Source organism: Tachypleus tridentatus, chromosome 13, assembly GCF_004210375.1.
Source record: "Tachypleus tridentatus isolate NWPU-2018 chromosome 13, ASM421037v1, whole genome shotgun sequence".
Taxonomy (NCBI): domain Eukaryota; kingdom Metazoa; phylum Arthropoda; class Merostomata; order Xiphosura; family Limulidae; genus Tachypleus; species Tachypleus tridentatus.
The window spans coordinates 25,568,046-25,595,870 of NC_134837.1; the positions used below are offsets into that span (position 1 = coordinate 25,568,046).

Below are 27,825 nucleotides of genomic sequence, written 5' to 3' on the forward strand. Positions count from 1 at the left end.
TGAGCTAGAAACGAAAGAAGTTGTAAAGACAAAATAATCATGTTTATTGCAGGATGCATCTGTTGCGATTCCAAAAGGAACCTTTATTGCCATCATAACAACTTCTATAAGTTACATCCTTATCATCATCTGGCTTGGATTTACGTTAGTCCGCGACGCTACGGGAAACGTTGAAGACGTCTTAAATGGGAACTTTACAAATTGTGCTGGCCGTACGTGTGCTTATGGAATGAGTAATTATATTCAGGTGAGCACAATTCAGTCTAGTATGTCTAATATATTAGTTAATAGCATAACTAATGTTTCTGTTTACTAGCGGCAGTAGTGGCTTTACCAGCTAGATGTAAATATCAGTTATAATATGACAGTTTTTTACTGATTGCTGAATGAAAAGATAGTTTAATAAAACTGGTAACTGTGGCTCAAGTTACTACAAAAATAGTGAGCCAAGCTTATTTGTCACATTTTAATACACATTGTATTAACCAGCTACTATCATTGATATCTAGGCGTGGTCTTGTAATCAGTGTGTTTGGACGATGAATCAGTGAATTAATGGTTCACTCTCGTATGTTGCAAAAATGCGCTTTGAACTGTGGGGGCGGAGATGTTCTGTATGAGCTTTTGTCAAATTTTACTGTTTCTTCAGACAAGAGTATCTCAACCGTTGGCGGAGGTGCTTGTAGGCTATATGTCTCCTCTCTAATCTATCAGCTCAAAATGAGAGATAATTATACATTAGCTAGCACCAGTATAACTCCACGCTAACTTTCTAAAAGAGTGGCAATATTCTGTAAACAGTATTTAAACAACCCTGTTTTTTATAGTTTTGAGTTTTCCTCTAAATAAAAAACATGTTTACTTTTGAATATCCATAACATATCACCTCTGTCTTTATGGAAAATTCAAATTTACAGTTAAACATTAAAAGAGTTTCGTTTCAGGTTAATAGACATTCGTCTTTTCCAAAAGTTGATGCTGATTCGTTTTGGGTGCTTATCTTTATGAAGGATTAGTTAGTGTACACTAACAAAAAAAACTTGAGTAAGGAAACACATTATGATAATATAATAATAAGTTGGTAAAAATGATTTATAAGCATAATGAAATGATTTGTTTTGAGGGGACAGTATACATATTTCGACACAACATTGGTTTGTCTTCTTCTGGTATTTTTACCAATTTATTATAGCACCAAGAATTAAAAAAAATGAAAGAAATCTGGAAATCTGATTTCGAGGAAGAAGTTGTCTTGAATATCTGTGAAAAACGAACTTTAAATATACTTGAGTTGATTTACGATCCTTGTGTATACCAATCTGATATAACATGATATAATAATGTCACTAAGTACTCTGTAGTTTCCTTCCAATGTAGTTATCCGTTATGGTAATGGATATGGCGAACATAACGTTGTTAAAATATTAATACCATACACTCTTCTAATTCTTTAGAAGAACATTATAATATTAACATTATGTCTTTAAAATTTTAATCGGCCTAGTTTCTTAAGCACAAAGATACACAATGAGCTATTTGTACTCTATGTATGTAAAAACGGTTCGTTTGGGTTGAGAAAATTTTTTACGCACATTCCCGACATCAGCAGAAAAATAACCAACATTTGGCAAAAACTAGTAACAAAATATGACATTCCAGTTAATACCAAATTTATTCAAAAACCAGGCACAAAACTGAGGTCTATACTATGTAAAAACTACACTGACAAACACCACACCAACATTATTTACAAAATACAATGTGATAACTGCCACGACTTCTATATTGGAGAAACAAGTAGAAAAATGGAAACCAGATTCAAAGAACATAAAAAGTCACCTTCACACGTTTTCGAACACTGCAAGTCAAATAAACACAACATAACCATAGAAAACACTCAAATACTAAATAAAGAAACAAACATAAACAAACGCAAAATTAAAGAAGCCTTACTTATACAACAACTCAAGCCCAAAATAAACCAATTCTAAGGAACACCTATATACCTATATTAAAAATAATATAATAAATAATAATAATAAAACAAATAATATAAAATTATATATTAAAAAAAAAAAGCACTACCTCTACATTCCGACACTCAGTTACACAACCCCTTTCAAACATGTGGTCAGCTTCCGGTCGGTTACTTCTTTCTTTGTGAACCTGACGATGACCGAAGAAGGTCAAAACGTTGTTCGCTTCTCTACGTAATTTTCTCAACCCAAACGAGCTGTTTTCACACATATACATCTTTCTATACAAGTGGGTTTTCTCGACATCTCTGATTACTATTTGTACTCTGCTCACCACACGTTCGAAACTTGGTTTGTAGCGTCGTCAGCCTGGAGGCTTACCACTGTGCTTATAATTGGTTTAATATAGCATATTATGACAAGTGTAATTAATTATATCCATTACATAGTTATAAAAAATCTCTTTGATATAATGTTGCTTGGTGATTAAAAAGAGCTTTCGTTCATTTTGTCTGTTGTGCTCACTATGAATATCGATACCTGGTTTTTTTAGTTTTATGAGCATACAATTTATCGATGAACAACTGGGAGGCAAAAGTTTGTTTTTTGTGAAATTTCGCGCCAAACAACTCGACGGCTACTTGCATCACTTGTCCCTAATTTTGAAGTGATAAACTAGAGGGAAGCTTCAGACCAACACTTTCTACCCCTAATTCTTGAGCCTTATTTTACCAACAAATAATGTGATTGACCGTCTCATTATAACAATCCAAGGGCTGAAGGGGTATTACGTTCTGTGATGGGATTCGAAGTCACGATCTGCAGATTTCAAGTCGAGTATTCTAATCCTACCGACTCACGTGGTGGTCCAAAATTATTAATTTTGTACTTGCAGCTAGAGTTCGCTGTAGATGTAGGTAATATAGCTTAAACGTTGATAGACTTGTGGTAGGAATGAATGTTATGGTTTTCACAAGTTTTACAGCTTTATGTTTTCTTTTTATACACAAACACTAAAAGATGAACGTTCAACCACAATAATATCAGTCGCTAATAGTTGTATTTTTAATGTATAATGTATTAGGTATAGAATATCTTCTTAGATATTTAGGGATAATTTTTCGGTATTGCTTCTTTGTCACTTGATAATGCAGAGAAACGTGTAGAGACTTATTTCTTATTTATATATTTATGCATGTAAGATTACTAATTATGCCTTTAATTGCAATTTATATTTAATCATATGTTTAGTATAATCAGAAATGCCAAAAATACTCTTCTGTACTAAGCTTCAGTTGTTTATTGTTAAGCACAAAGTAAAACAATGGGTTATGCATTTTGCGCCACTACGCGTATTGAAACCTAGTTTTTATTGTTAAACGCCATAATAATTACTGCCACTTCGGGTGCTTCTCAGAGTCCAGAATCGTATACTTACTGAAATGATTGTTTACTTAAAATATATCAATTGTTAAGCCAGTGTATTTTATCGCTTTGATAACTAATTAACAGGACCACAAATGACAGCACTATGTTGTTAGAATCCGGGTTTCGATACTGGTGGTGGGTAGGGCACAGATAGCTTATGTACAGGCTTGTGCTTAACTACAAACAAACAAAACCAGTTTACTTGGTCATTGTTAAGCACAAAGCTATGCAATACGCTACCTGTGCTTTGCCACCACGGGTATCGAAATTCGAATTTTCGTGTCATAAGCCTGCGATTACTACGGGCTTTACAGTATAACTTGTTTCATTCAAACGAAGACTGTACTCATAATTTATATCAGTCAATATCTTAACTCAGTTGGATTACAGTTACGTCAGTCTTAATTAAAGAGTTGTTTATAATAGCCTGATTTTTTTGTTTGTTTCTTTTAGACTCTGGTTTAAAGCTATACAAAAGACTATCTGAACATAGTTGTCTCTAATTTTAGACTAACAGAGGCAGCTAGTTAACAGTAACTATAGCCAACTTTTACCTGATCGAATAGTGGGATTTCTCTGTCACCTATATAAAGCACATAAGGCCAATAAATAATAAATTACTTTTTTTCTACGTCAATGAGCCGTGAGCATTGAATCTTTGAATTCACAATCTTGGCACGCTAATCACTAGGCCATTTACGTAATTAAATTAAGTCACATGTTGAAGTTACTTACTTAAATTCCTTGTGTGAAAGTTAATTCATATGTTTACCATTTCAGGTAATGGAAATGTCTTCAGGTTTTGGACCACTCATCTATGTAGGAATATTCGCAGCCACCTTGTCATCAGCACTGGCTGCCTTAATCAGTGCCCCAAGGATCTTTCAGGTCAGTTATAGTGTCATTGCCAGATGTTAAGTTGTGTTATGCCAGTTGCCAATTAAAGGTTTTTTTATACTTTTTTATAGTATATATACACACACATACACACTACATGGCCAAAAGTATGTGCGCACTTGACCATCACACCCATATATGCTTGTTAAACATCTCATTTAAAAACCATGGGTATTAATATGGAGTTGGTCCCCATTGACTGCTATAACAGCCTCCACTCTTCCGAGAAGAATTTTCACTAGATTTTGAAACATGGCTGTGGGGATTCGCTCCTATTCAACCACAAGAGCATTATTAGTGTGGTCGGGCGAGAAGACCTGGCCCGCAGTCGTCGTTCCAATTCATCCCAAAGATGTATGATGGGGTTGAGGTCAAGGTCTGTGCAGGCTAGTCAAGTTCTTCCACACCAGCCTCGGCAAACCACGGCTTTATGGACCTCGCTTTGTGCAAGAAGGCATGTCATGCTGAAACAAAAGGGCCTTCACCAAACTGTCGCCACAAAGTTGGAATCACACAGTTCTTTAGAATGTCATTGTATGCTGAGCATTAAAATCTTCCTTCACTGGAATTAAAGAACCTAGCCCAAACCATGAAAAAGCAGCCCCAGACCATTATTCCTCCTCCATAAAACTTTACAGATGACACTATACATTCAGGTAGGTAGTTCTCCTAGCATCCGCCAAACCCAGATTCTTCCTCAGACTGCCAGATAGTGAAGCGTGATTCATCACTCCAAAGAACACATTTCCTCTGCTCCAGAGTCCAATAGCAGTGTGCTTTACACCACTCCAGCCGATGCTTCGCATTGCGCATGGTGATTTCAGGCTTGTGTGCGGCTGCTCGGCCATGGAAACCCATTTCATGAAGCTCCCGATGAACAGTTCTTGTGTTGACATTGCTTCAAGAGACAGTTTGAAACGCGGTAGTGAGTGTTGCAATGTGGACAGATGATTTTTACGTACTACGCGCTTCATCACTCAGTGGTCCCGTTCGGTAAGCTTGTGTGGCCTACCGCTTCGTGACTGAGCTGTTGATGCTCCTAGATGTTTCCACTTCACAATAACAATACTTACAGTTGTCCGGGGCAGCTCTAGCAGGGCATAAATTTGACGAACTGACTTGTTGGAAATGTGGTATCCTATGACAAGTGCCACGTTGAGAGTCACCGAGCTCTTCAGTACGACCCATTTTACTGCTAATGTTTGTCCATGAAGATTGCATGGCTGTATGCTTGATTTCATGTATCTGTTAGCAATGGATGTGGCTAAAAGTAGCCGAATCCACTAATTAAAAAGGGTGTCTACATAGTTTTGGCCATGTAGTGTATATTAAGTTTTGTTGTTGGGCTTAGAATTCTTCTACAGTAGATGTTTGTGACTTGGCGATAAATTAACAGTACGCGCTCCACTTGTCTTCAAAACATAAATATATATATTCAAAACAAGTTTAACGTATGTACAACAACTTCCTTACACTATAGTGATAATAGAGATATCGTAAACACTATATGGCTCTCTTGTTATTGTTAAAACTCCACTTAGGCCTATTAAGTTGTTTTATAATTTCAGTTGACAAACTGAATTGTCTTTCTCTATTTCTTTTGTACTAGTATTGTGCTTTGGAGAGAGAACAAGAAAAAGGCCGATCACATGGTGTTTTTTAGTTAATTCTAAAACTATAAATTCTAGGGTTTTCAAACTTTAGTAATCCTAGGATCTCTTTTCATTTTTTTCTGTAAACTTCAACTTATCAATGCACACTGTTCTACCGGTAATCGTCTGGACCTAATACTTTAGATGTCAAATTTTCCTTTTTGTCAAAGTGTACCTAGGCTTGTCTAATTAATTTAGATCTCACTTTGACGGAATAAACTATATTTCTTGTCTCTTTCAAAATTGTTAGTTTTCTCTAATATATTAAACATTAGGCCTATCACTTCTACTGCACTTAACGCCAAAATTTTACTTTACCGTGACTTTACTCCTTTCTGATATTCTCTTGTCTGTTTGTTGTTTCCCGCTCATCTCATGTTATTTATGCTTTATTACTAAATCACCTGCTTGTTTTATTCTCAACATCAATGAGTTACAACCTCAAGTTATAAATCTTATCGAATTACGTAACTAAACTTGTTATAACATTGACTTTAAAATATTTGCTTCTAACACTCTTTTTATGAACAGAATTAAACAATCATAAAATACTCACTCACAAAACAAATAAATTAAAAACATCTACATTAAATAGTCTTTTATCTCACGACAGCCATTCCTTTCAAGAAAATTTTTTGGCTGGTAAGTATAAGTAAAAAAAAAAGTATATATATATATAAGAAATTAAACAATTTTTGATGACGTTTTTTCCAACAGGCGGTGTGCAAGGACAACATTTTTCCTTACATCCACTTCTTCGCTAAAAGTTATGGAAAGGACAATGATCCACGTCGGGCCGCTGTCCTTACCTTTATCATTGCTTTGCTGTGTACAATTATTGGTAAATATACTATACATCTGAAAAAATCTACTTTCATCTGACGGAAAAATGATAAAGAATAATCAAATGTCAATATTGAATGATATGTCGTGGCGCCTTTTTATCTTTATAAGTCTTTCTATGAAATAATTTCCATTAAAATAGTTTTTAAGCACAAAACGTTTTTATAACAGTTTAACTAGATATGTTATAAAACGAGACGAGATTTCAAATATTAAAATATTTGTAAATTTCACATCTTTTACTTTCCCTCATTCATTAACTCCTTCACTCGTAAGTATACCAATTATTATCAAAAATATTTTAAATCTCACTTCTTTCCTTTATATTTACTATCACTTGGTTTTATTTATTTAGTTAAGCCTTAGATCAGTCAGATGAGTACTAGTTAAAGTACGAACGACTAAAACCACTGATTCGTTTATATAAACTATCAACGAAGTAAGAAGATAGGATCCCTGGCCTTACCCCAATAATATTTTAGGGACCCAATATATCTATTGAACCCCTTTAAAATTTCAAAAAAAAAATTGTGCTTTGGAGAGAGAACAAGAAAAAGGTCAATCATTTGGTGCTCTTGAGTTAATTCCAAAGCTATAAATTCTAATGTTCTCAAACTTTAGTAATCCTAGGACCTTTTTAATTTTTTTTTATATATAAATTTCAACTTAAATTGCTAAAATCGGGGGTTCGATTCCCCTCGGTGGGCTGAGCAGATAGCCTTTGTGGCTTTGCTAAAAGAAAAAAACACACATAAAACACATAAATTTCAACCCAAACAAAAAATAAAGATCTCATGAAAAACTATATTTCAAGATTAAATGTTTTGCTTCATATAACCTCAATTTTCCAAAAAGTATTTTTACTCTATAAATCATATTTTTATGAAATTTTGCACATGACTTGTGGAGCCCCAAGAAGGTCCACGCACTCTAGTTTGTGTTAAAGAGCGTATTATGATGTGGTAGGCCCGACGTTGTTACGTGGTTATGGCACTTGACTCACAATCGGAAGATCGCTGGTTCGAATCTCGGTCCCACTAAACATACTCGCCCTGTCAGTCATGAAAGCAGTTATAATGTGACGACCAATCTCATTATTCGTTGGTAAAAGAGTAGCCAAAGAGCTGGCAGTGGGAGATAATGACTGTTTGCTTTCCCTTTAGTCTTACATTGCTAAATTAGGGACAATCGGCGCAGATGGTTCTCGTGTAATTTTACGTTAAATTCAAACTAAACCAAGATGTTGCAGCAGGTGTTGGTAATAAATGTCCTATCATGATGTGGCAAGAGGCGCTTGTATTAAAGGGCATCTTAAGACGTAGTAGTAGATGCTTATATGTTGCCCTTAATGTTAAACGTTCTCCTATTCCTCTGACTATTTCAACAGTTTTATTTACTTTGATACTGACTCGTTTTTTGTTCTAGTTTTATTCTTGAAAGTGCGCAAAAAATCAGTTCTTTGGAAATTTAAATTGTTATGCACATTTCTGTTGCTAATTGTAAAGACTTTTATATAAGGCATATTCATTAATATAAAATTTGAATAATATTAAACGTTTTAAAATTTGATAGCACGTCGTAAATCCTTTTTGTAAACAATATAAAGTATTTTGTTCACATTATTCTGGTCTAATCCCTCTCGGTGGGCCAGTAATAAGTTTGAGATCTGATGATGCTAAAAATCTGTTTTTGATATCCAACATGGGCAAAGCACAGATATCCTATTGTGTAGCTTTATACTTCAACGAACATAGAATGTCCTGATAGTTAGGATGCTCGAATCCTAACCTGTGGGTCACAAGGTTAAATTTCCTCACCGAACTTGCTCGCCTTTTCAGCGTGTGGACGTTATAAAGTTATGGTCAATTCCACGTTGGTTTGATGATGTTGCTTTTTGTCTTCCTTCTGGTCTATTACTTCATTTTTAATGGCGGCTGGTGCAGATAGGTCTCGAGTAGTTTGCTACGATAATTGAATAAAACAATGACAAAAAAAGCACTTTTTGTAATTCAACAGTAATTTTTTCAATTATCGTCTAGCGAGAGTTTGGAATAAAATACACCAATGCTATGTTAATTACAATGATTTATATGATATTATGCTTTAAAATTACTTCGAAATCCGTAAGCAATCAACAACGTAGATCATTTTCCTTTTGGATTGAAATAAAAGGTAGCTCCCAAAGTTAAGAAATGTATAAATATATATTTTATAAAAGTTTTGATTCATTAGCATTCGTCTCTATGTAAATTAACATATAATTTTTTATTTATTTTGAAAACTCATATTCATGTTTTGAGCAACGGTTAACAAAATTACTTCGTAGTACAATTTTACTTGTTTGTTTTTGAATTTCGCACAAAGCTAATCGAGGGCTATCTGTGCTAGCCGTTCCTAATTTAGCAGTGTAAGATTAGAGGGAAGGCAGCTAGTCATCACCGCCCACCACCAACTCTTGGGCTACTCTTTTACCAACGAATAGTGGGATTGACCGTCACATTATAATGCCCCCACGGCTGAAAGGGCGAGCATGTTTGGTGCGACCGGGATTCGAACCCGCGACCCTCAAATTAGGGAGTCGAACGCATTAACCCACCTGGCCATGCCGGGTCTACAATGTTACTTAACACATTTGTACAAATAAATTAAAACATGCTCAGTGTAATATGCGTTATTCAAGGGGAATTTTGATAATTGTAATGTGCTTTATTTCAGGGTGATTTTAACAATGTAACTTGCTTTATTTACGGGTCAGTTTGACCAATGTAATGTGTTGTATTGAAGGAAAATTTAATGAATGTAATGCGCTTTATTTCGTAAGAAGTTTAACAATGTACTATGCTCTATTTTTCTTCAGAAAAACTCGCTTTTTTTCACGGTAAAATATGACAAGTTTTATCTTTTTTTTTTTCACGGAAAATTTAATCAGTTTGGTGTTCTTTATTCCAGGGGAGTTGAACATTATTGCACCAATTATTTCAAACTTTTTCATGGCTAATTATTGTTTAATCAACTTTTCCTGCTTTCATCTCGCATTTATCAAGTCACCAGGTAACTTTTCCTTTTTCCTAGAGTTTATTTTGGTAATTTTTTTTTTATTTTACTCAATAAAATGTTTAATATGCAACGAAGATAATTACACTACTGAAAATATGCGATGTGTGTAAATTTAATAATGAAAACCAAGCCATTTGATTTTAGGACTGTATATTAACCACATTGTTCTAAATAAGCGTCCAACTTTGTTAGTTATTGGTATTCTAGTTTATTTCCAGTATTGAATTATATCTTAAACATCACATTTCAAACATTCAGAAGGTCCCGCTCATTCCTTATAATTGTAATCAAACTTGTAATCAATAATTTTTTTAAACGTACAGATCTTACCCAAATAATTGAAAAAAGGACCTCATTTAAAATAAATTCTTCTAACGTTTAGATATTTTCTGAATATTATGTTAAAGTGTTTTTATACGTAAAATGACACTAAAACTGTTTAAACATCCAAATGTGAGTGTGAAACATAGTCAAAAAATTTTTGTAAATTGTTTGTTACTTGTTTTGTGTTTATTTTTGTAATTTTACTCAATAATATAATGAATGATTAACTTAATAAATACAGGATTTCGACCCAGTTTCACCTTCTTCAACAAATGGGCGAGCTTGGTTGGAGCTCTGCTATGTGTCAGTGTTATGTTCATCATGAACTGGATCACAGCTGTCATCACGTTTATTGTTGTTTTAGCTCTCTATATATACGTAGACCAAAAGAAACCTGGTAAGTGCTTGCGTTACACGTGTGTCATATTTAACATGAACTGGTTCACAGTTGTTGTCATTTTCATCGTTATCAAGGCTCTTTATTTGTACGTACACTAAAATATTTGAAACGAAACGAAGCAAGTGATTGTGCTACACATGTGCCATGTTACTTATGAACTGGATCACAGTTATCGTTATTATGGCTTTTTACTTATACGTAAACCAAGATAAACCCAATAAATACTTATGTTACGTATAATAGTTTGTTTTTAAGTATGCAATAATAAATATGTAATTATGGGGCATTAGAGCCAGTTTGTGTAGAAGCGTTGCCAAAATTTTAACATATTAGTTTAACCCTTTCATAACTTTAGCATACATTAAGACGTCTTCACTTATTTTGTTCAGCAATTTAATCCAGAATTTTTTGCAGTTATATCAAGTTGTATCAACTACTAGTCCCAGTCGCACCAAACACGCTCGCCCTTTCAGCCTTGGGGGCATTATAAATGGACGGTCAGCCCTATTATTCGTGGTAAAAGAGTAGTCCAAGAGTTGGCGGTGGGTGGTGATGACTAGCTGCCTTTCCTCTAGTCTGACGCTGCTAAATTAGGGAGGACTAGCGCAGGTAGCCCTCGTGTAGCTTTGCGCGAAATCCAAAACAATTTAAACAACTTCTAAAATTGCAACGTACCTAGTTTTATAATGAATGAATTTCAGTATTTTCCAGACACGTTAAAAACGTTAGTTTTCACATTCAAATATTTTAGGAAGGTTCGTTAAATCTATTAGTTAAAACCCACAATTGTGTTAGAAAGTCTCCAATGTTCTAATTAATATGACGTCATTTTTATGACCTGATATTTTGTTGAGTTTTCCGAAATTGAATACTATTCTTATAAAGAACAGTCTATAATTTATATTCAAAGCAAGGATGACTAAAGACCAAATTACAAGGTGAGGTTCATCTGGCAAGTTGTAAATTTGACACAAAAATTCTTTATGTAGAGCGTTGAATTAGAACAAACTGAGCTTAGTCACCAGTAACTAAGAAGTGAGTTCAGTCACAAGTAATACAAGATAGCTCATTCTGAGAAGTAGGTAAAGTTACTAATTTTTTTTCAAAGCATGAATACATCATCAGTTATTAAACAACTATAATCAGTTTATTAGATGAAGCAGCTAGTGGATCCTAAATCAATTAATTCGGTTAAGCGAAGTTTGCTTCATAGGTTGTGAACAATTTTACCATAAGAATTGAAATATACGAATAATAACTTACGTCAGGAGACTTTCTTTTTTAAAAGTATGTAAATATATGCATATATAGGTTGTACTAAGGATTCTTCTGCAGTAGGTGTCTGTGACTTGTTGGCGATAAATTTAACGATAAATGAACAGCAAGCACCCGTTTGTTTTAAAATAATATATTTAAAACAAGTTAATCGTATGTACAAACATTATTTACACTATGTGTATCATAGTTGTATCTTAAATACTATGCACTTCAATTCTTCTTGTCAAAAGTCCACTTAGGCCAAGTCAATTGCTTTACAATTCAGCTGACGAGTCATACTATTTTTCTCTTGAACACTTATCAGTATATAATTTACTTATGGCACCTCATAACTTATCGCAGTTGTATCCTTAACTTCCTAGACTAGTATGCTTTTTCGTATTTAGGCCTACTTCCCATAAACGTCTGTTTATCGAATATAGGGCCACTTCCAAATAATCGCTTGTTTTGTCAAAGTCCAAACAGACAGGTCTCATTGCTTCAGAACACTCTTTGACGAGACATGTTATTCTCCTAAAATGATGACAGAAAATTGTTAATTCCATTTTAACATAACACCCGTTAGGCTATTTACTTCGACGACAGCTAACTTTACCTTTTATAACCTTTCTCTGACCGAACGTCTCTTTTACATGACTTTACTTTTTGCTTTCCACTCTCTTCCATTTCCTTTTCTTTCCGCGTCTTACATGTCCATCACTTAGACCTACTAGAAATCCCTCTATCCTCAACATCATTAGATTATACACAACGTTAGATAATCTTGAGATCAATAACTCACAAACACAACTTCCAACAATGATCTGCTTTTAACTTCTTATTATAAAAAACAACAGTCATGAAATATTAACTCAAATATAAAGTAATTAATACTATCTACACCAGTGGTTCTCAACCTTTTATGACTTGCGGCACACTACGACAATCTGAAAATTTTCGCGGCACACCTGGAAAGCCTTAACGATTTATTTAGGTACACGTTATTCGGTAAGCGTTAAAAGCAAGTCTTAGAACGAAAATCACGGCCAAAGCAAGCGATAATAATGTCATCTGCACATTGACAATACTGTCGCTTGCTCTTATCCGTGAGTGTCGTTCTGAGGCTTTTTAACGAATTTGTGGTATAGCAGAAAAATCAAAACTTTTTATTTTTACATATGTGACGCTTGTGCCTGCTTCCGAGAGCAAATCAAATTGAAGCGAGGCTCTAACATAGACAAACAAGCTCGCATTTCATCATCGACTGTAAGAAGCCTCTCTCTCTTTCTGGCTTTAATTTCAGTCAAATTTGCTGAAAATCCAATTTCGCAAAATCACGAAGATGCAAATGAAAGCAGAACTTCAACTACTTTTGAACTGATTGCAGGATATGAATTTTTAATGGAGATCCAAAACTCATCTAAGCTCTTTTCGGGAAACAATGACTGATAAAATTTGTCGTTTCGTAAATCAATGAGCTGTTCTTCCTATCCATTCGGAATCAACGACACAACAAATCTTACAACTGAGGAGGAAGAACAGCTCATTGATTTACGAAAGGCCTTCCGTTTGGATGTTTCAGTAATAATATTTTCAGATGGTCCTGGGAGACTTAAGTTCAGAGAATTTAATTTGTCAAAGAAGTTGGAGAGAAATTGAACCTTCAGCCACCAAATCTCATCATGAAAAGAAAATTAAAAACATACTTCTTCAACCTCCAAGAAAGTAATTACTGTAGTTTTTAGTTGGACAAGACGCTTTAACACCTTTCCTTTCGAAAGCCATAGAACTTCAGTGTGATACAGTAGCTTTTTGTAGTCTGAATCCATCGCCTCACAGAGAAGAGAGAAAAGTCGAGATTGAAGTGGCCGAAACTTGATGAAATTCACCACTTGAATAACTTGATTCATAACAGACTGCAAATCTTTCGGCAAAGATTTGGAGGCGAACGCCTTTCTGTGAATCATGCAGTGAACAATCCTAATGTTTGGATTTTGTTGGTGCACCAGAGTGATGAATCCCTTCTCTTTTCCTTGCACTGAAGGACAGCCATCGGTGCAAACGCTGACACAATTATACCAATGTAATTTGAAGAACAAAATGTTTTCATTCACCAACTCGAAAATGTCTTGGCCTTTCGCTGTACTTTTTAAATATTTGCAAAATAAGTATTAATTTACGATTTTTCCATCTTTTATGAATCGAACAAAAGCCAGAATTTGAGCTTTTTTACTAATGTCAGTAGATTCATCAACTTGAAGAGACCATAGCAGAGACAATTCATCTTCAGGCGCTTTGAAGTGCTCGCAAACATGATCCTTCAAATTCGACGACAAATCTACAATTCTGCACGAAATTGTGTCATTGGACAGTGGAACTTGTTTAACCTTTTTGACGGCATCCGTTTTAAGCATAGTTTCAACAATGATTGCTAACGCTGGCGCAATGACTGATTCTGCCTCCGTATGCGCTCTCTTGAGTTTTGCCAACAAATGAGCAACCTTATATCTTGCAATCAATCCTTTTTCGGGCAGCTTCATGTTGTTCACAAGCTTCCTTGACTGCTCATGTTGTTGAGCCGCGAGATTCTCGAAGTATTCTTTTGGTTTATCCTTCACAGCTGAATGTTTTGTTTCCAAGTGTCTTTTCAGTTAGCTGGGAACAAGCGCCTCGTTCGATAAAACTGCATTGCAGAGTAAGCAGAATGGTAATTGAGAATGTTCCGATTCCAAAGCGATAAAACCGTATTCGATGTATTCGTTTTTGTACTTTCGTTTGATTCCTTGCTTCTGATTCAACACATTCTCCTTTGCAGCATCAGACTTACTTAAATATTTTTCCATGGATAAATGATAAAGCTAATTCATACACGATAAGCACGAAGTTGTGCAGTTGATATAAAATTCCTACCTACAGCGTAGTAGCTGTAGCTTACCTCAGAATGAGAACGTGTTCTAGAAAGCAGTTTGATTGTTTGATGCAACATTTATGAAGTACGAAGCGCTTGTTGCGCCACAATTAAACTAACAGTCAAACCGTTGCAGTCGAGAATGAAATGTAAGTACGAACTTCTCAGTGCTCGAGTTCAATGAAAACCATCGAATGTTTTAGAATGTTTCAGAGTGTCTCTATAGTAGCTTTTATTAACTGATGTGTTCGACTTGCTTGTAAAATCCAAAGAAAGTTGAATGTGTTTCAAAAACACCGCGGCACACCTGCTAATCTCTCGCGGCACACAGGTTGAGATTCACTGATCTACATTAAGCGTCTTTTTTATCTGACAATTTAATTATTTCTTTCTTAGGCCTAGCATGATCAGGTGGCTATAGCGATCGACTCGTAATCTGAGGGTCGCGGATTCGAATCCCAGTCACACCAAACATACTTGCCATTTCAGCCATAGGGGCATTATAATGTGAAGTCAATCCCACTATTCGTTGGTAAAAGTGTAGCCGCTGGGTGGTGATGACTAGCTGCCTTTTCTCTAATCTTACACTCGTAAATTAGGGAAGACTAACACAAATAGCCTTCGTATAGCTTTGCTCGAAATTCAAAACCAAATAATTTCTTGCCGAGAAGAAATTTGAATATCACGACAATAATCAAACAAGATAGAATATGTGTTGAAGCTTCAGACAGTAATGAGGATGAAAATTAAAATTTAAACTGTTCAAGTGAGCACAAACTTAAAACATTTCGACACCAAACGGGATCTTTCTGACAGTTACAGTAATAGAAAATATGGAAAACAAAACGATGTTGGGCCGTGGTAGATATTACCTATTGAAGTTTATGAAACTAACTCTGTACAAATAGCTGATATCTGCCACTATTTAACATTAGCTAGTGTTTCACATTTTCAGCTACTGTTTAATTTATAGACAGTTGTGAGGTTTGTTTGTTTCAACTTTACTTTTTCTTGGTGTTTCGATATGTGCTCAATTTACTTATTTTCCCCACAGTTTTAACTACGTAATATAATAACCATATTAATTTGTGGAAAGGAAAATCAAACAAAAGACTTGACTAATCGAACCAAAGATCGGTCACACGTGACTAATCCAGTAAGTTCACTTTTACAGAAAGTCTCTGTGAATTACATACGATATTTCAGTTCACTGGTAAGCATGAAATTAATAAAAGTAATTAATTCACGAAATTCTACACATTATACCAGGGGTTCCCAACCTTTTGGCACTCGCGACCCCTTACCTAAAAGTTTGAAACCCATGTGACCCCCCTACTTAGGGTTTACTATCAGCAGCTTAATTTTTCTTTTATTTTCTGTAAGGGAGAGGGAAAGAAATATCTAAAAAAATATTTAAAAATTCTGTAATTATTTATTAGCAAATTAAATCACATTGGTCCAACCTAAATTCACAAAAAAGAACATATATTTCTTAAAGTAATATTAACATAGGTTTGAACAGCTATCCAACCCAGCTAGTGAGATGCCTGATGTTGCATTTCAGCAGCAAGCTTTGAAATTCGTGGCCAAGCGTTTGTTAGAGCCAGTCTCATGTCATCTCCAACATCCAATCTGTTCCTATTCTTTATTTTTATATTGACAAGAGTGAAAAATCCTGCCTCACACAAGTAGGTAGAAGCAAGAGGAACAAGGACACGTAAAGCTATCATGCTGACTTTGGAGTATGACTGATACATAACGCACCAGAACTGAGTCACAGATTTCACCTTGAAGAGATCACGAGCTGAAGAGTCTTTCCTTAGATCCAGAAATTCATCTTGGATATCATCTGGGATGCTGGATACATCAAGTTCAGTACAAAATGGGTTCTTTACCAGGGCCTCCTGTTCCTGTGATAGCTCAGGGAAGTAACACTCGACTTCCTTTTCTAGAGACTGAAGATGTTCGGTAATCTCATCCTTGAGGAACTGATCCAATTGGATCTGAGACTCATCCGTCACTCCACAAAGTTTTCCAAACATAGCGATGTTTCCAAGATTGGTTTTCCAATGCCAGTTCTGCAGTTTGGAAACAAAGGCCCGAAGACTATCTTGAAAAAGGAGAACATGTGTTTCCCTTCCTTGAAGCTTCAAATTGAGCTTGTTCAGCTGGTCAAAAAATGTCGGCTAGGTACGCAACCCTTTTATTCCATGCTTCATCTTCGAAGTGAGCTATAAGATCTTTCCTTTCTTGCGTCTCCTGGAATAGCTTTATTTCATTTTTCATTTCAAAGACACGATTAATAACGTTTCCTTTCGACAACCAACGTACTGCTGTGTAGAAGAGAAGGACTTCGTGGTCAGCATTCATGTCTTTGCATAGTTCTTTGAATAGGCGAGTGTTGAGTGCTTGAGTCTTCACATAATTTACAATTTTGATTACAGATTCAAGCACTTCCTGCAGAGAAGCAGGGAGAGTCTTACTGGCGAGAGCATATCGGTGAATCATGCAGTGGATGCCCTTTGCTTGAGGTGCTAGCTTCTTCACTCTCGACTGGAATCCTAATTTCTATCCCAGCATAGCCGGTGCCCCATCCTTACAAACCCCACACACGTTTTCCCATTGAAGATCTTCGTCTTGAAAAAAAAGTTGAAACTTTTTCCATGACATCATCAGCTTTTGTTGTGGTTTCAAGTGCACTGCAGAATAAGAATTCGTCTTTGATGTCACCTAAATTAATGTATCTCACGAGGACAAGCAACTGAGAACATGAACTTACATCTGTTGACTCGTCTAGCTGAAAGGAGAACAAAGGAGAACCCTTGATTTCAGTCAAAACCTGTTCCTTCACATCCATAGACATTTTAGAAATGCGCCTCTGTATAGTATTATTTGACAGAGATACTTGCTGCATCTTCTTTGCACTGGCTTCTCCAAGAATACGATTCACTGCTTTCATCATGCAGGGTTTACGAAGTGTTTCTCCAATCGTTTGAGGCTTTTCTTGTTTAGCAATTTCGAATGCAATCTCATATGAAGCTTCCACTACGGCTGCACTCTGCTGCTGAAACGACCCACTTCTATCGATTCTTTGGCTTTTAAGACACCGTTCATGCCGTTTGAAGAAATCCAAACCCTTCTTTGCGTGTTCCAGATGTTTTGTCTCGAGATGACGCTTGAGTTTTGATGGTTTCATTGACTCTGCACTCAGGACAGCATGGCACAAAACACACTGTGGTTTCTCGATGCCGTCGTTGGCGAGCACAGTGGTGAAGCCAACGTTGAGGTAGCATTCTGAGTATCTGCGCCGTTTAGCCATGGACACAACTCACCTCTACTGCTTACTTATCTTCTTGTTAAAATAAAATAAAAATGTTGAATAATGAACGCTTTGGCAACTGTAGATCTTACACTGACTACTTGTGGAGGGTGCAGGTAGAGTAATGATGTGGTAAGTATTGGGATGGAAGGGAGCGTGGCCAGTCGCGCGATTCGTTATCCACCAATCAGCAACGGACATGTGACTCACGTGTCGACAGCGAGCACACACACACTTAATCACAGCTAAACAGACACACAAGCATATGTACATGCGCGTGCACTCACATACTCGCTACTCACTAGTGCACACATACATACAGTTGCAGACACATACACATTCACTCACAGGCACGCATATATACACCCATAATATCACCTAATTACATTGAACTAACGTAGCACACGTTTTGCTTTGCACCGAAACAAAAAAAAAAGTAAGACCATGAAAATGTAATTGAGGAAATAAAATTAATGTTATCCCAAGCTACTTCTAACAAGGCTACGCGATTCCCCTGCCAAGGCTTCGCGACCCCCTGGGGGTCGCGACCCACCGGTTGGAAACCCCTGCATTATACATTTCACAAAATTCAATTGAGTATTTTTAAGAGTCTCGTTGTAGTGTTACCAATAAATAATGTAGAAAATTTGAACTAGAATATTGAGATTAAAGTGACGTGTATGTGTTATGGTTTGTAATTTAAGAACTACAAAAAACAAAACAAAAAAAACAGCGCACACTAGGAAAGAGACATTCACTGAATGACGTAGCAGAATTGTAAAGGTTACAACTAAAGTATTTTTGTATCTGTATCAGTATATAAACCATTTTACACGGAGCTATTCGCATAAATTGCAAATCTCGCTAAATGGTAATTTTATACAAATGCATTATATATAACTGAATGAATAATAAAACAAGTACAATGAAAAAAATATACGTACTTTTGTTTGCAGATATTAACTGGGGATGTTCTACCGAAGCAGCGATTTATAAGTCAGCGCTTACTGCAGTCAGTAGGCTTAACCGAGTTCAAGATCACGTAAAGAACTTCAGGTAAACCAAATTTATAATTACGGTGATATATGAAATGCATTTATTAGTCGGGCATATTCTTAATTGCAAATAGCAGTTTACCAAGTTTAATTTTATTTTCATAAATTCTTTTAATGTTTGTTTGTTTAAAAGCAAAGCCAAATTGGGCTATCTGCTGTGTCCACCGCGAGGAATCGAATACCAGATTTTAGCATTGTAGGTATATAAACTGACTGCTGTCCTACCGGCTGGCTACTGTTAATGAAAGGTGAAAAACTGATTTATAGTGAAAAAAATCGAGATGAACATTTTTGATTTTTTTTGTGTGAAAGCTATTTTTAGCCACGGTATAGCGCCTCAAAGAATGTCTTTGAGTTTGTCAAGTACAAATATTTTATCTCTTAGCTTCCTCATCTCTTGACCGACTTGAGATATAATTACAATTTTGAATTCAGGAGGTCAAACCCTTTCGATTGATGTATTTGATAACGCCCAAGATTCGATAAATTAATTTACTCTCATTCTATCCAAAATAATTCCAATTTGAGACTAGTCTGGTAGAGATTCTGATGAATAGTAAAACAGAATCAGGTATACGTGTGGCTCATGTTTGATATTGCTGATGCACAAAATTATAGGTAATAATAATAATAAAAGGTCTCGTAGATTAATTTACTCTAATCCTATCTAAACGAATTTCAAATGTCGCGGCTATTGATGATTCCCTCTTGTTTATCAAAACAAAAGTGCAGCAAATATCTTTTGAGCTCATTCACTCACAAAATAACATTTCTAGGGTGTAGTGACCAACATATTGGGCTGCAATTCGAGTCCAAGGTTCGTGTTGAATATACTCAGTACCCAAAACTTTTAACGCGTTACAAAAGTGACAGTCAATCCCTTTATTTATTCCAAAAACTCGAACAAAGCCCTTGTAGCAGGCGGGTGCTGTTAATAAGTTCCTTTACTCAAGAGTTCGAACAAGGTGGGGTACGCATTCCTCTCCCAAATGTACGTATGTGCATTTTTTTTTTTCCCTTTAGAAAAGCCACATTGGACTATTTGCTGAGCACCCCGAGATAAATCGAAGTGTATATGTGGCATAAATATATAATGTATGTATGTATTTATTGTGCACCCGCCGTTTCCACAGTGATGAAATATTAATTCCTACTAACGTACCTGAACAACAAGGGATTCTGATTTGACCTTTTAACTACGTGTCACACCAGGTTGAAATTTGACGCTCAATATTTCTATTTATTCTTTTCCGACAGAATAAATAGTGTTGATTGATTTAAGAAAGTACAGTTTAAGTTAACTTTATTTGCTTGTTAATAGTTTTAATTCTCCAACCTTAAAAATCATGACATCAAATAAAAGATAATATTCTTATAAATATTTTTCTTGGATAAACAGTTGGTCTGTTTACTCTGTCCTTCCAGCGGTCCAGTTGTAAGTCTGCGAACTCATAACTTTAGAAATCAAGTTCCAATACCCGTAGTGGGCACAGCACAGATAGTCTATTGTAAACATGTGTACTTATTACAAACAGACAGATAAACAACAGTTTAGCATGGTGAGTATAGATAGACTTCGTTCTGAGAAAGGTACACCATATCAGCCATTCTAATGATCGAGGTTTTGTTACCTTACAAGTAATGAAATCGTTTGATAGGCACGTTTAGTTCCCAACTATAGTTTGGCAAGTACGTTTAGCTTTCAAATACCATTTCACACGCAAAGGCGTTTCCAGGTGCGTAAAAGACTCGAAAGTTTGAGTCATAGACCCGGGAAATTTAGGCGTTTCAGAATGATATTAATCATGGTTATCTATCCTGATTATTTAAGACATCAACTGGGGATTGAGAGCACTGTAAGGTAGCATCAGAATCGAGCTTCATGTACCACTGCTTAGCAACGCCTCTGTTGATAAGCATGTTTAGTTTAAAATATTGTCAGGTAAGCACAGAATAATTATTAATAGTTTGATAGACATGTTAAGTTTTGAACTATTATTTGATAGACATGTTTAGTTCTCAGCTATTGTTTGATAGACATATATAGTTCTTAGCTACTGTTTGGTAAGCATGTTTACTTCTCACTTACTGTTTGATAGGCGTGTTTAATTCTAAGCTATTGTTTGACAGGCATGATTAGTTATCAGCTATTGTTTGATAGGCATGTTTAGTTTTCACCTAATGTTTGATACGCGTGTTTAGTTCTAAACTATTGTTTGATAGGCATGTTTAGTTCTCAGCTACTGTTTGATAGGCGTGTTTAGTCCTAAGCTATTGTTTGGTAGATATGTTTAGTTATCAGCTATTGTTTGATAGGCATGTTTAGTTATCAGCTATTGTTTGATAGGCATGTTTAGTTCTCAGCTACTGTTTGATAGGCGTGTTTAGTCCTAAGCTATTATTTGGTAGACATGTTTTATTCTCCCCTACTGTTTGATAGGCATGTTTAGTTCCCAGCTATTATTTTATAGGCATGTTTAGTTCCCCGCTATTATTTGATAGACATCTTTAGTTTTCAACTACTATTTAATTAGCATGTTTTGTTCTCAAACATTCAATCTGTTTATTAAAGCTGTGTGATTCTATATCCAGGCCAGCTATCTTAGCGTTGACAGGGAATCCTTCTAGTAGACCTCCTCTTGTAGACTTCGCTTACAGCATTACCAGAAAAGTGGGACTCCTAGTCTGTGGTCACGTGCTAAAGGTGTGAAACAATAGTAACTATTTAAAGTTACACTTTTTAAAATAACTATATATTTTATATAAAGTCACCCAAAATATTGCTTGAAATTTTCTATGAACGTCGTATTTTTTGCTGTTTTAATGAAATAAATTTAGTTATGTTTTATATACAACATGGCCACCAGTTCGCAGTAAACCGTTAGGATACAAATGATTTGCAACTTATAATTAACAGAATAAAATTGACGGTATATTTGTAACTAAATGAACAGCATAAGATAAAGTTTGAGTACAAATAAAATTTTAAAATTGTACTTTTATTTATTTAACTATTTAGCTTGTTCGATGAGTTTAGTAAACCTCTTTTATGTTTTCCAGATACAGAGTAGTTGTTTTCTGTGACTATTTTACGTTTTCTGAAAAATACTTAGGTTGGTGATAACTTGTATTTTATTATTTTATTCTAGGGACCCATTACTCTACCTTTGAGGAAGGCCATGATTGATCATAATTACAGATGGTTGGAAAAGCGAAAAACGAAAGGTTTTTATAACGTTATTGAATCCAGTAATTTAACTGAGGGAACAAAGTCATTGCTACAGGTAATTATAGTATTATACACGAAGCTTAACTGAGGAAATAAAGTCAGTGTTAAGAGATATGGCAGCACGATGATATATTGATGTCTTGACTTGTCGGATTGTTAATAAATGTATTACTATATTAGATATCTAGCAGACACATTAATATATTACTGTATCAGAACCAGATATCTAGCAAACATATTGATGACCTTACTGTATCAGAACCAGATACCTAACAGACATATCGATGACCTTACTGTATCAGAACCAGATATCTAGCAGACATATTGATGTCCTTACTGTATCAGTAAGAGATAGTTAAGAGACACGTTGATGACCTCACTGTATGAGTACTAGATATCTAGCAGACATATCGATAACCTTACTGTATCAGAACCAGATATCTAGCAGACATATTGATGACCTTACTGTATCAGTACCAGATATCTAGCAGACATATTGATGACCTTACTGTATCAGTACCAGATATCTAGCAGACATATTGATGACCTTACTGTATCAGTAAGAGATAGTTAACAGACACATTGATGATCTTACCGTATCAGTACCAGATATCTAACAGACACGTTGATGACTTTACTGTACTAGCACGAGATGCTAATAGACACATTGATGACCTCACTGTATCAGTACCAGATATCTAGCAGACATATTGATGACCTTACTGTATCAGTAAGAGATAGTTAACAGACACATTGATGATCTTACCGTATCAGTACCAGATATCTAACAGACACATTGATGACCTCACTGTATCAGTACCAGATATCAAACAGACACTTATGGCTTTACTGCACAAGCACGAGATGCTAACAGACATATTGATGACTTTACTGTGTTTGTGTTAGATATCAGAAGCTCTTAATTTGGAATTCGACATAAAATAATTATTAGATTGGTCAACTTTTACATATATTGTAGAAAGATTTACGAGTGTACACGAATTTCATTCTTTATTTTGCGGAAAAATATAACAGACTCACACATACTCAAATCTTGAAGTGACATTATATGTTTATCTAATACAGACCTTTTGTGCTTATTAACTGTCCACTTGTTGTTTTTTTTAAAGATATTAGTAATATTTCATTGACTACAATTACCGAGTGTGAAAGTTTGATATTAACGGTAGTGTTTTATTAATAATTTGCATGCTTTGTATTTGTATATATGGACATACTTTTATGTATATTTACCTGTACGCTCGTGATATAGAGAGTTTTTAGTTGTATAAATCTTTATTTCTGTACATTTAAGTAGTTAAAGGCTTGCAGATCACAAGGAAGGCAAGTTGCTCTGTCGTATATTGTTCGAATTAGGAATGGTAGGTTATAATGATAACCAGTACATGTAATATTTTCTGCTATTGAATTTAAACCTCTTTGTCCAATCAGTGCAGACTATACTGATGGGTCTGGCTATAAACGTTAGGAACATTTTTTTATTTTTCTCCCATATCTTAAATAATATTTCTTATTTGTTTAAGTATTGTGTTTTTTTGTTTCTATATATCTTTTCTTGACGTGCTTTCTCGAAGGTTAAATTCCGAAAATTAATCACAAAACTAGAACAAAAAAATTTTTATGCTTGACTTCAAAATGTACCAAACCTATGGTGAGATATTTTTATGCTTGAATTCAAATGTACCAAACCTGTGGTGAGGTACTAAGTGACATCATCAGTCCTGTAGGCCTAAAACAAATATCGTATGTATGTTTAGACTTGCAGTTCGTGTACGTAATTACTCATGTGGTAATATATTACACGTTGTAATTTTTGTGATACACCATGTAGTTTACGTAGATTCAGCTCATTCATCTAAAATAGAGGAATAATCTGTAATTCTCCAACAGTGCCCATTGTTCTATCTGTGATTCACCAACAGTGTCCATTGTTCTATCTGTGATTCACCAACAGTGTCCATTGTTCTATCTGTGATTATCCAACAGTGTCCATTGTTCTATCTGTGATTTACCAACAGTGCCCATTGTTATATCTGTGATTCTCCAAGAGCGTCCATTGTTCTATCTGTGATTCTCCAACAGTGTCCATTGTTCTATCTGTAATTCTCCAACAGTGTCCATTGTTCTATCTGTGATTCTTCAACAGCGTCCATTGTTTTATTTGAGATTCTTTTACTTACAAATTATTTACTTTGTTACAATAAGAGTATTTGGTAATTGCAGTTGTGTGGATTGGGTAAACTACGGCCAAATATAGTTCTGATGGGTTACAAGAAGCACTGGAGAACGTGTGATTCCAATGAACTTCAACAGTACTTCAACGTGATCAAGTAAGTTTAGGGTAATAATTCATAAACATGTCGATAAGATTCTGACATTGCCTACTACATACAAAACATTCAGTATGTTTTAAAGGTATATCACGTAAAGAAATACAGTGTACAGAGACAGGATATTTCAACCATCTTTAAATAGCAAACTTTAACTAAATTCGTTTTTAGAATAGAAAGCAACAGGTGTTTGTTTGGATGCACTTTGGACTGACTCACATTAAATTATTGGCAGGTAAGAATCTTTTATCTCTACCCCCGTGGCAAAGCAGTATGTCTGCGGATCTACAACGCAAGAAAGCGAGTTTTGATATCCGTGGTGGACAGAGCACAAATAGCCCATTATGTAGCTTTTAGCTTAACTTCAAACATACAAACAACAGTCGTTTTGTTAAACTATAAATTATATTTGTCAAATGTCATTAAGAGATAATATTATCCAATACAGAAAGAGTCCGCTCTGCTATAACAATGTATACTAGCAGACATATTGATGACCTCACTGTATCAGTACCAGATCTCTTATGTCATTAAGAAGTAATATTATCCAATACAGAAAAAGTCCGTTCTCGTATAACAATGTGTTTTGGAGGTCCTTTTATCACCATATTTATTTTGAATATTTTTGCTAGTTAAAGGAGGATATTTGGAACGTTCTAATGAGTGTGATTGTTATTAGATAGTTTTTCCTGGAATAGAAACGAAGGAGGTATTTAAAGATACATCAACCAAAATACACTACAACAGTGGTCTTCAAACCATTGCTCCCTTACAAATCTTACACTGCAACTGTTAAAATATCAATACGTACATAATGAAGGAACCGTTTAGTAGCTTTATTTCTTGTTTCTTTCAGCCAGGTGTTTGATATGCACTTGGCTTTGGGTATCCTCCGGCTCCAGGATGGTTTAGACTACGCACAGTTTTTCGAAACAGAAATGGGTTTACCTTACAATGATACGCCAAACGACCCGAACCTACCTACAGCACCCTATGATTCCCCATGTAACGTGAGTAAGTATTGGAATACGTTTAAGGTTACATTCGAATAAACGAAACCTCTTTATAAAAAGCTGAAAATGTAACGAAAAGTTATTTTTCTTAAGTGAGAAAAATAAATAAAAATTTGGTTGTTTTATTTTATTTCAGTAAGAAGACCAATTACATTATTAAAATTATTTTATTTCAGTAAGAAGACCAATTACATTATTAAAATTATTTTATTTCAGTAAGAAGACAATTTACATTATATAAATTATTTTATTTCAGTAAGAAGACCAATTAAATTATATAAAATTATTTTATTTCAGTAAGAAGACAATTTACATTATATAAAATTATTTTATTTCAGTAAGAAGACCAATTACATTACATAAAATTATTTTATTTCGGTAAGAAGACCAATTACATTATATAAAATTATTTTATTTCAGTCAGAAGACCAATTACATTATATAAAATTCAGATGAAAATCATAAAATCAATAAGTTAAGAATCTAAGCTTGTGATTTAATCTAATTTAATTAATTTAATCTAACTTGTGATTTAATATCTCCGCATGGATCCAACAAATCTTCATGAAGAATTTGAAGATCCATCACCAGGGGGCAAAGTAGTGGCAGAAACCTCAAAACTGAAAATTTGTGTATAGTCTCAAATGGAAATTAAAATGCTTTGTGATTTAATACCCACAGAGTTAAAAAGTAAATTAACATAGCAGCTTATGTTACACCCCAGTTAATGTAGGCCAAACAAAACTCACAATATTAACTTTCAATTTCTAATCTCTTACTTTCACACTGGAGGTATATATAATTATAATGTATAAGATATAGAAAATTATTAGTAAATTTCAAATTATAAGAGTGCAAGTTTTACTTCATGAAGATATTTAAAATCCTGTTTACTGTTATTTGTGTTTGATTTTTTTTTTATTCTAATGCATTCAAACTCGGTTTCTAATCACCGTATTTCTAACTAGAAAGCGTCACAGACGGTGATCTGAGTTCTGAAAGGAAATCATACACAGAATCTGTGTCAGATGAAACAGAAAACCCGAAAGAGACAAAGTTGCCATCTTTAGCTAAGTTCCGCCGTCTCACCAGTGTGGAAGCAGCTCATTACCACTTCCCTGAGGTCCCAGCTGATGTGATGAATGCTGTTGATCAGTTCCAGAGGAAACAGAAGAAAGGCACGATTGATGTATGGTGGTTATATGATGATGGGGGTAGGAGGAAGATTTTTAATACGTTTATTCATTAATAGATATTCGTGATACATCTATACTTCATCGCTTGAAATGTGTTGACGTTCATAATGTGTATCCTACTGAAAAAAAAAAAAGTTATATGAGGTTGAACTATTTTATGTTTGTCATACTGCAAAAGGAAATAGAATTATTAAACGACTACACTAAAATGCTGAAAACAAAGGCCTTTATTATGGTACAGTCTGTTTCACTACAATATATATAAATAGAAAGAACCGTGTTATTTATGAATAAAACGAAACTAGGAAAATATTTTGGTTCTATACACTACAAAAATATCGATACTTTTTGTTAAAATTATAAACAAACATTTCTCCAGTACAATAAAGGGGCTGAAACCTCACAAAAAAGTATTTGAACATAATAAAAAGTCCGTATGTAATTATACATTTCAATTTACTAGGGCCTGGCATGGCCTAGCGCGTTAACACTCCTACGAAAACTGGGGCCTAATAGGCCCCAGAGCAACTTGAAAGGTTATTAATATTAGGCTTATAATTTTGTATTTAAATGAAATTGCCATTTAAATCCATTAATGAATGGATTAACGAGATTCCCACTGTCCCTATTTATTATCTAGCGAAACCACAGCCAGGGGAACGGGCTTAGAGAAATCAGGACAAGAAACGTCTTTTCGTAGGAGTGTTAAGGCGTGCGCTTCGTAATCTGAGGGTCGCGGGTTCGCGCCCGAGTCGCGCCAAACATGCTCGCCCTCCCAGCCGTGGGGGCGTTATAATGTGACGGTCAATCCCACTTTTCGTTGGTAAAAGAGTAGCACAAGAGTTGGCGGTGGGTGGTGATGACTAGCTGCCTTCCCTCTAGTCTTTGTGCGAAATTCCAAAACAAACAATTTCAATTTA

General features: G+C 35.0%; 2 protein-coding genes across 5 annotated transcripts in view; one reads left to right on the forward strand and one right to left on the reverse strand.

Annotated features, from left to right (window-relative positions):
* The window catches only part of LOC143237103 (uncharacterized), a 353,116-nt gene that overhangs the window by 100,716 nt on the left and 224,575 nt on the right, over positions 1-27,825 (reverse strand). The window lies entirely within an intron of this gene.
* Positions 1-27,825, forward strand: part of LOC143237102 (solute carrier family 12 member 2-like) — a 57,939-nt gene that overhangs the window by 19,281 nt on the left and 10,833 nt on the right. The window contains exons 9-19 of the mRNA XM_076475968.1: positions 53-247; positions 4,185-4,292; positions 6,671-6,794; positions 9,746-9,847; positions 10,419-10,574; positions 19,018-19,117; positions 21,709-21,820; positions 22,266-22,400; positions 24,590-24,696; positions 25,553-25,710; positions 26,678-26,923. Coding sequence (XP_076332083.1) covers positions 53-247; positions 4,185-4,292; positions 6,671-6,794; positions 9,746-9,847; positions 10,419-10,574; positions 19,018-19,117; positions 21,709-21,820; positions 22,266-22,400; positions 24,590-24,696; positions 25,553-25,710; positions 26,678-26,923 — 1,543 coding nt within the window. The remainder of the gene's footprint in view (positions 1-52; positions 248-4,184; positions 4,293-6,670; positions 6,795-9,745; positions 9,848-10,418; positions 10,575-19,017; positions 19,118-21,708; positions 21,821-22,265; positions 22,401-24,589; positions 24,697-25,552; positions 25,711-26,677; positions 26,924-27,825) is intronic.